Consider the following 9,774-nt stretch of genomic DNA (forward strand, 5'->3'; position numbering starts at 1 on the left):
TATCAAATTAACATTTTGAAACCTTGTCATTGTGTTGTTTATTTCAAAAACAAATCTCCTTACATTTGCCTCACAAACATTGCCCTCTGTACTTACAGTAAGAAAAGCATACATACACTATTCGAAGTTTATGAGTGGGAGTAAAAAAATCTGTATTCTAGCACCTCCTGTCTTAATGACACACTCATTAGCCTGCTGTGCCTCTGGATCAGAGATCTGTGCTATGGGTGGAGGACAATGGTGGAGCAACTTTCTCAGTTCTCTTTAATCAGCTATAGAGATCTCTGTATTAAGACACAGAATATAAAGTACCCATATGGCATATAAGACAAAAGTTGCACTGTAGAAGTGGAATATATAGCTTATTAACAACACTGATTGAGTATCATAATAACTTTAATCACTACTTTTGTAGCATCAACAAAAACAATGATCACAACAAATATTGTTTGGAGAATAAGTCAAAACTTGATATGTTATATTTCAGATATGTCTACAAGCTTGGGGAGGTTGATAGTTAAAGAACAGACAGAAACACCATGATCAGCTATTCTAAGACCTTGCAATGGCCGAGGCTGATGGTTTAAGTCCAGAGTTTCATCCTACAGTTTAACCAGCTTCAATGTCATTAAACACCATTCCGACTATGACAGTAACCCAATCAAACATCAAGGAGATGATGACCTCATGGCTCTTATGGATCTGAGGTCCTCTTAACTTTCCTCCAAAGCTCAGCAATGTGCCAGTCCCATTAGACTGACCTGGCTGGAGTGTCCATTAGTCTTGGCAGAGTATTACAGGTCATTTCCTCCAGGTAAAGTCTCTCGTGTTTATTCTGTTGATAGTCTCTGATCTCAGGCAGTCAGATGCTATCCGGGTCCAACATAACTCTGAACTGAATGGCGTGCACATGCGTGTGTGTGTGTGTGTGCGTGCGTGCATGTAACATTACAACAACCTAACATCGTTATTAACCTATAGAAGTACGAGATAGCCATCCCTGTGACCGGGTATGGTAACTCTTGAAATTCCTTCTGTCACTAAAGATTTACAGTGCTTTCAGAAAGTATTCACACCCCTTGACTTTTTCCACATTTTGTTGTATTACAAAGTGGGATTAAAATGGATTTCATTGTAATTTTTTGTCAACGATTTACCCGAAATACTCTGTAATGTCAGTGGATAAAAAAAAAATACATTTGTAAAAACTTTATAAAAAATAAAACACTAATATATCTTGATTAGATAAGTATTCAAACCCCTTAGTTAATACATGTTAGAATCACCTTTGGCAATGATTACAGCTGGGAGTCTTTCTGGGTCTCTTAAGAGCTTTCCACTCCTGGATTGTACAATATTTGCATGTTATTCTTTTTTCAATTCTTCATGCTCTCTCAAGTTGCATGTTAGTCATTGCTAGACAGCCATTTTTAAGTCTTGCCATAGATTTTCAAGCAGATTTAAGTCAAAACTGTAACTAGGCCACTCAGGAACATTTAATGTTGTCTTGGTAAGCAACTTCAGGACATCCAGTGCCTTCAGAAAGTATTCACACACCCTGACTTTATCCACATTTTGTTGTGTTACAGCCTGAATTTAGAATTGATTAATATTAGATTTTGTGTGCGTGGCCTGTACACAATACTGTCAAAGTTGAATTATGTTTTTCGAAATGTTTACAATTTAATAACATTTTTAAAGCTAAACTGTTGAGTCAAAAAGTATATAACCTCTTAATTATGGCAAGCCAAAATAAGTTCAGGAGAAAAAATATACTTAACAAGTCCCATAATAAGTTGCACTCTGTGTACAATAAAGCATTTATTGTGATTTTTGAATGACTACCTCATCTCTGTACTCCACACATACAATTATCTATAATGTCCCTCAGTTGAGCAGTGAATTTCAAACACAGATTCAACCACAAAGAACAGGGTAGTTTTCCAATGCCTTGCAAAGAAGATTACCTATTGGTAGATGTGTAAAAAAAAGCAGACATCGAATATCCCTTTGAGAATTACTAATTACACTTTGGATGGTGTATCTGTCACAGATCCCTCCGGAACTTTCATTACGCACACCTGTCCCCTATTCCCCAGATACAGGCATCCTCCAAACTCCAATGCCAGAGAGGAAGGAAACTGCTCAGGGAGTTCACCATGAGGCCAATGGTTACTTTAAAAAAGTTTGAGTTTATTGGTTTTATTGGAGAAAACTGAGGAAGGATCAACAACATTGTAGTTACTCCACAATACTAACCTAATTTTCAGAGTGAGGCACTAAAGGAAAACGGCAAAAAATGTGAAAACAAAGAGTTATGTTTGGGGAAAATCCAATACATCATTGAGTACCACTCCTTATATTTTCAAGCATGGTGGTGGCTGCATCTTGTAATGGGTATGCTTGTCATCAGCAAGACTAGGGAGTTTTTTTTAGGATGAAAAGAAAAAGAAATAGAGCCAAGTACAGGCAAAATCCTAGAGGAAAACCTGGTTGACTCTGCTTTCCAAGAGACACTAGGAGACAAATTCAGCTTTCAGCAGGACAATAACCTAAAACACAAGGCCAAATATACACTGGAGTTGCTTACCAAGACGCCATTGAATGTTCCTGAGTGGCCTAGTTATAGTTTTGACTTAAATCGACTTGAAAATATATGACTAGACTTGAAAATGACTGTCTAGCAATGATCAACAACCAACTTGACAGAGCTTGAATACTTTTTTTAAGAACGTGCAAATATTGTACAATCCAGGTGTGCAAAGCTCTCTGAGACTTACCCAGAAAGAGTCACTGATGTAATTGCTGCCAAAGTTGATTCTAACATGTATTGACTCAGGGGGTTGATACTTAGTTTGTCATTATGGTTTTGCACATAGAAATGTGAGTTATAGACTGTCATTCTCATTGAACGCAAATGTAAGAAGCGGTAGATCTGTTCTGTGTTCTATTTCTATGCTTCCCGTTCTTAAGTATCGTTTTTGCGTCTTTTACTTTTTATGTACACCAGCTTCAAACAGTTGAAAATACAATATTTTGGTTATTGTAAAGATTTTTCACAGCGGTTTAGATGGTGCAATGATTCTCTACGCTATAAATTGCTTGTTTTGTCACAAACTAAAATTAGGCGAAGTATTAGAATTTTAGCAACCAGGAAATGGCGGAGTGATTTCTGAATATTTCACCTTTAAACTCTGTAACTGTTTAAAAGTCAGCATTGACCTTGTGGTGAAATCGCGGTTTCCTTCCTCTCCGGCAACTGAGTTATGAAGGACGCCTGTATCTTTGTAGTGACTGGGTGTATTGATACACCCTCCAAACTGTAATTAATAACTTCACCATGCTCAAATGGATATTCAATGTCATTTTCTACCAATAGGTGCCCTTCTTTGCGAGACATTGGAAAACCTCCCTGGTCTTTGTGGTTGAATCTGTGTTTGATATTCACTGTTCGACTTAGGGACCCTACAGATAATTGTATGTTTGAGGTACCTTTGTCTAAATGGGACTCCCCCCTGCCTAAATAAAGGTTAAATAAAATACAAATGTGTGTCCTCTCTGCCTGTGTCAGAGGCGAAGCCTACACCTGACCAGTCTCTGGAAGGCCTTCTTAAAGTCTTCGTTGAAGATAGTGTAGATGAGAGGGTTGATAAGGGAGTTGAGGTACCCCAGCCAGGTGAGGAAGTCAGCCAGCTCCATGGAGGTGCTGCAGGAGCCACACGTGTTGACGATCACCTCCTTCAGGAAGAAAGGCATCCAGCAGACCACGAAGGCCCCCAGTATCAGTCCTAACGTAGACGCAGCACGTCGCTCCCTGGTCCCTGAGATACGCTGCCGTCTCAACGAACACTCACGCTCCCGCCTCGACTCGCTCTGGGGACTTTTTACGGCAATGCGCACGCGGTCGCCCTCCGTGGAGGGGTCTGAGTAGGACTTTTCCGGGGGGTTCTGGGGGTCTCCGTCAGTGGGGCAGGAGGGGAGGGTGGTTCCGTTGACCATGGAGGAGTGTTGGCTGGCTCTGCTGGCCCCCCTGCGGAGGTACAGAGTCTGAGCTGCTCTGTATATCTTATAGTAGAGGATGAGGATGAGGAGCAGGGGAATATAGAAGGCTCCCAAAGTGGAGTAGAGGGTAAAGGCGATATGGTGGTGCGTTATCAGACACTGGTCCTCCTCTGGCCCCCCACCATGGTTCCTCCACAGCAGAGGGGGAAGGGATATGAGGACGGACAGGAACCAGACTACGGCGACAGTGATGCCAGCTCGGATGCCGGTGCGTTTGCGTGAGTACTCCACTGCGTCAGTGATGGCCCAGTAGCGGTCCAGAGCGATGGCTGCCAGGTGGAGGATGGAACAAGTGCAGCAGGTGATGTCAACACTCAGCCAAACATTACACACAGCCTCTCCCATCACCCAGCTTTCCCTGAGGATTCAGACAGAATATTGATAGTGATTATGCTTGTGACTTCACTTTATTATTATTTTGATCACAAACTGTATACTTTGATAACATGTCTTTTAAGTCTATATGGGCATCTGAAAAGCTGTAAGACACTTTATGCTGAAAGACAAATCAATCAATTGTGCAATCATTTATTGAATCTTTGTAGCTACCTCTGTATGTAGAGGATGCTGAAGGGCATGACCAAGATGGCCACCAGCAGGTCCGTCACCGCCAGAGAGCAGATCAGATAGTTGGCCGGGTGATGTAACTTTCTGGTTACGATGATGGCTGTGATCACCAGGGAGTTGATAACCATTGTCATGACAGCGAGCAGGGACAGGGTGAGGCTGAGGATGATTTTACTTGGTGGGGTTATAGAACCCCCATCCCCCTCCTCACCCCCCCCACCCAGGGAGAAGACCCCCTCTGTACCGTTAGACAAGTCCATCCTAGAGAGGAGAGGAGACAAGAGGAAGATAAGGGTCTGCACCAAGGCTAGCAGTATAGATGACCGATGCGCAAGAGTTTAAAAGGTACTCACACTCAAACCATGTAGGACTTCAGAGAGACCAGGCAGATGATGAATGAAACGTAATCCTCCATAGCTGTATAATCTGTGTGTACCTTTGTGATGTGTGTTCATTGGTGTGCCCTCTCCAGCAGTAACCTCAGTGTCAGTAGCTTCTTTCTGGTATCTCTGGACTCAACCAATATCTCACACAGACACCTGGAAAAAGAAAGGGAGGAAAGGAGGGGGAGAGAGAGAACGAGAGAGAAAGAGAGAGAGAGGGAGGGAGAAACAGTCAGTGGAAAAATAATCACCAATGAGAGTCCAGCCGCTGATTTCATAACACCCACCCATCCATCCATCCATCCACCCACCCACACACACACAGACACACACACACACACACCCCTGATGCGATCTCTGATCAAAGCCGTGACCATCATCACATGCACACACGCACACGCACACAAGCATACACAAGGTGCAATCACGGATCAAAGGCGGTACAATCTGCACAAAAGCAGACGCTCATCTGTGTGTGTGTGGTGTGTGTGTGTGTGTGTGTGTGTGTGTGTGTGTGTGTGTGTGTGTGTGTATATACTTGTATCTCTGTACTCTAGCTACCACTTATTTTGAGTTGATCAGTTAAGAATTGAAAGGGAATTCAGCAGCTTTCATATGACCCTAAAGACACTCATCATGCTCATTTCCTTGTTCCATATGATGTACTGTACTTTATTGTCCATTTACATGGAAATTCACTTTGTGAAGGCAGCATACAAATACACAAAAACAATACACTTTAATACATTCAATATGGAAAACACTGGAAACATAATAATTAATGCACATATACACTAAGTGTACAAAACATTAGGAACACCTTCCTAATATTGAGTTGCACCCCGTTTTGCCCTCAGAACAGCGTCAATTCGTCGGGGCATGGACTCTACAAGGTGTCGAAAGTGTTCCTCAGGGATGCTGGCCCATGTTGACTCCAATGCTTCCCACAGTTGTGTCAAGTTGGCTGAATGTCCTTTGGGTGGTGGAGCATTCTTCATAAACACTGAAAACTGTTGAGCGTGAAAAACCCACTAGCGTTGCAGTTCTTGACACACTCAAACCGGTGCACCTGGTACCTACTACCATACCCTGTTCAAAGGCACTTCAATATTTTGTCTTGTCCATTCACCCTCTGATGTCTCAATTGTCTCAAGGCTTAAAAATCCTTCTTTAATTGTCTCCTCCTCTTCATCTACACTGATTGAAGTGGATTTAACAGGTAATATCAATAAGGGATCATAGCTTTCACTTGGATACACATGGTCAGTCTGTTATGGAAAGAGCAGCTGTTCCTAATGTTTTGTACACTCAGTGTAATTATCCAGTCTCTGCGGTCTACTGTCTGACCATGTACTGAGCCTACATCTGTTCTATGTTGTATATATTGTATATACTCCTCTTTTGACCTCACCCTCTCACCTTCCCCCCCTACTCACAAGGCAGGCAATACGCTTGACCTCATCTTTACTAGATGCTGTTCTTCCACTAATCTCATTGCAACTCCCCTCCAAATCTCCGACCACTACCTTGTATCCTTTTCCCCTCTTGCTCTCATCCAACACTTCTCACTCTGCCCCTACTCGGATGGTATTGCGCCGTCCCAACCTTCGCTCTCTCTCTCCCGCTACTCTCTCCTCTTCCATCCTATCATCTCTTCCCTCTGCTCAAACCTTCTCCAACCTATCTCCTGATTCTGCCTCCTCAACCCTCCTCTCCTCCCTTTCTGCATCCTTTGATTTTCTCTGTCCCCTATCCTCCAGGCCGGCTCGGTCCTCCCCTCCTGCTCCGTGGCTCGACGACTCACTACGAGCTCACAGAACAAGGCTCCGGGCAGCCGAGCGGAAATGGAGGAAAACTCGCCTCCCTGCGGACCTGGCATCCTTTCACTCACTCCTCTCTACATTCTCCTCTTCTGTCTCTGCTGCTAAAGCCACTTTCTACCACTCTAAATTCCAAGCATCTGCCTCTAACCCTAGGAAGCTCTTTGCTACCTTCTCCTCCCTCCTGAATCCTCCTCCCCCTCCCCCCCCCCTCCTCCCTCTCTGCGGATGACTTCGTCAACCATTTTGAAAAGAAGGTTGACGATATCCGATCCTCGTTTGCTAAGTCAAACGACACCGCTGGTCCTGCTCACACTGCCCTACCCTGTGCTTTGACCTCTTTCTCCCCTCTCTCACCAGATGAAATCTCGCGTCTTGTGACGGCCGGCCGCCCAACAACCTGCCCACTTGACCCTATCCCCTCCTCTCTTCTCCAAACCATTTCCGGAGACCTTCTCCCCTTCCTCACCTCGCTCATCAACTCATCCTTGACCGCTGGCTACGTCCCTTCCGTCTTCAAGAGAGCGAGAGTTGCACCCCTTCTGAAAAAACCTACACTCGATCCCTCCGATGTCAACAACTACAGACCAGTATCCCTTCTTTCTTTTCTCTCCAAAACTCTTGAACGTGCCGTCCTTGGCCAGCTCTCCTGCTATCTCTCTCAGAATGACCTTCTTGATCCTAATCAGTCAGGTTTCAAGACTGGGCATTCAACTGAGACTGCTCTTCTCTGTGTCACGGAGGCTCTCCGCACTGCTAAAGCTAACTCTCTCTCCTCTGCTCTCATCCTTCTAGACCTATCTGCTGCCTTTGATACTGTGAACCATCAGATCCTCCTCTCCACCCTCTCCGAGTTGGGCATCTCCGGCGCGGCCCACGCTTGGATTGCGTCCTACCTGACAGGTCGCTCCTACCAGGTGGCGTGGCGAGAATCTGTCTCCGCACCATGCGCTCTCACCACTGGTGTCCCCCAGGGCTCTGTTCTAGGCCCTCTCCTATTCTCGCTATACACCAAGTCACTTGGCTCTGTCATATCCTCACATGGTCTCTCCTATCATTGCTATGCAGACGACACACAATTAATCTTCTCCTTTCCCCCTTCTGATAACCAGGCGGCGAATCGCATCTCTGCATGTCTGTCAGACATATCAGTGTGGATGACGGATCACCAGCTCAAGCTGAACCTCGGCAAGACGGAGCTGCTCTTCCTCCCGGGGAAGGACTGCCCGTTCCATGATCTCGCCATCACGGTTGACAACTCCCTTGTGTCCTCCTCCCAGAGTGCTAAGAACCTTGGCGTGATCCTGGACAACACCCTGTCGTTCTCCACTAACATCAAGGCGGTGACCCGATCCTGTAGGTTCATGCTCTACAACATTCGCAGAGTACGACCCTGCCTCACACAGGAAGCGGCGCAGGTCCTAATCCAGGCACTTGTCATCTCCCGTCTGGATTACTGCAACTCGCTGTTGGCTGGGCTCCCTGCCTGTGCCATTAAACCCCTACAACTCATCCAGAACGCCGCAGCCCGTCTGGTGTTCAACCTTCCCAAGTTCTCTCACGTCACCCCGCTCCTCCGCTCTCTCCACTGGCTTCCAGTTGAAGCTCGCATCCGCTACAAGACCATGGTGATTGCCTACGGAGCTGTGAAGGGAACGGCACCTCCATACCTTCAGGCTCTGATCAGGCCCTACACCCAAACAAGGGCACTGCGTTCATCCACCACTGGCCTGCTGGCCCCCCTACCTCTGAGGAAGCACAGTTCCCGCTCAGCCCAGTCAAAACTGTTCGCTGCTCTGGCACCCCAATGGTGGAACAAGCTCCCTCACGACGCCAGGACAGCGGAGTCAATCACCACCTTCCGGAGACACCTGAAACCCCACCTCTTTAAGGAATACCTAGGATAGGATAAAGTAATCCTTCTAACCCCCCCCCCCCCCCCTTAAAAGATTTAGATGCACTATTGTAAAGTGGTTGTTCCACTGGATATCATAAGGTGAATGCACCATTTTGTAAGTCGCTCTGGATAAGAGCGTCTGCTAAATGACTTAAATGTAATGTAATGTAATGTATATTTCTACAGTCAGCTGTGAGAAGTTGTCATAGAACAGTTGTCATAGCAACTCTGACTTTCTTTTTGTGAAGGACGGACTGAAGAAAAGCACAACTCAAGTCAGATAAACTCACACATCATTAAATGCATGCACATGCACGCACACAAACAGCTGCATAGATCTCTCTCCTGTCTGTCAGCATATCAGCTGTCTGTGAATTTGTTCCTCTAGAGTTGACTCAATATATAGAATACTTCTACTCATTTAAAGTCAAGGAACAACATGCACTGTAATCTAGTAATGCACTGTATTTACGTATGAAGTGTTTCTCACCAGAGTGGTTCATTTAAACCTGTCAGCTTCAGTCTGTCAGTGTGTGTGTGTGTCTGTGTGTGTTGATTGACAGTCTTCAGTGAGGCAATCTTCCAGCAGCAGCAAAGGAAGAACCTGCGCCTCCTGCTGCAATAAAGTCTTTCCCTTACAGCAATCAGTGGAGCACTGCTCAGTCAGAGAGCGATACATGTTTGTGCATGAGGTTTACAAAGCAGGAAATTATAGGGACCGATACCTGGTGCTGTGTAATTGGAATGCACCCATTTAAACGTCAATCTGTGGATTGAAGCACTAGGACTGGTAGAGTCACTGACATGTCCCTATGGAGATGCAAAGCTGAGGGGGACTATTTTAACAGACTGCAGATTGAACTGGGATTTAAACAGACCTGTTTCAGCCAAGGCTTGGAGAATGCACTAGTGCATCAATCTTTCAAAAATGTTTCCCCTCCCTCTCCCTGCAACCTCCATCTGTCCATCCAACCACTAAAAACTGGAGTAGACATAAAGCATCTGTCTGTCTGTCTGTCTGTCTGTCTGTCTGTCTGTCTGTCTG

At 45.2% G+C, this 9,774-nt stretch overlaps 1 protein-coding gene across 1 annotated transcript; it reads right to left on the minus strand.

Moving 5' to 3' along the window:
- Positions 1–378: 378 nt before the first annotated feature.
- Positions 379–4,798, minus strand: LOC106586409 (5-hydroxytryptamine receptor 1F-like). The gene is made up of 2 exons (XM_014173643.3): positions 4,612–4,798; positions 379–4,420 (listed from the first exon to the last, which is right to left on the minus strand). Exons 1-2 carry the CDS (start codon positions 4,761–4,763, stop codon positions 3,568–3,570), a joined length of 1,005 nt encoding a protein of 334 aa, XP_014029118.3. The 5' UTR covers positions 4,764–4,798; the 3' UTR covers positions 379–3,567.
- Positions 4,799–9,774: the final 4,976 nt, after the last annotated feature.

The sequence above is a fragment of the Salmo salar genome, chromosome 25 (assembly GCF_965601325.2).
Source record: "Salmo salar chromosome 25, fSalSal1, whole genome shotgun sequence".
Lineage (NCBI taxonomy): Eukaryota > Metazoa > Chordata > Actinopteri > Salmoniformes > Salmonidae > Salmo > Salmo salar.

What these genes read in the sequence shown, in the direction of transcription:
- LOC106586409 (XM_014173643.3), bottom strand. Translation starts at nt 4,763, where the DNA reads ATGACAATGGTTATCAACTCCCTGGTGATCACAGCCATCATCGTAACC. An exon ending in AGCATCCTCTACATACAGAG is followed by an intron (nt 4,421 to 4,611) that starts GTAGCTACAAAG and finishes CTGAATCCTCAG; the next exon opens with GGAAAGCTGGGTGATGGGAG.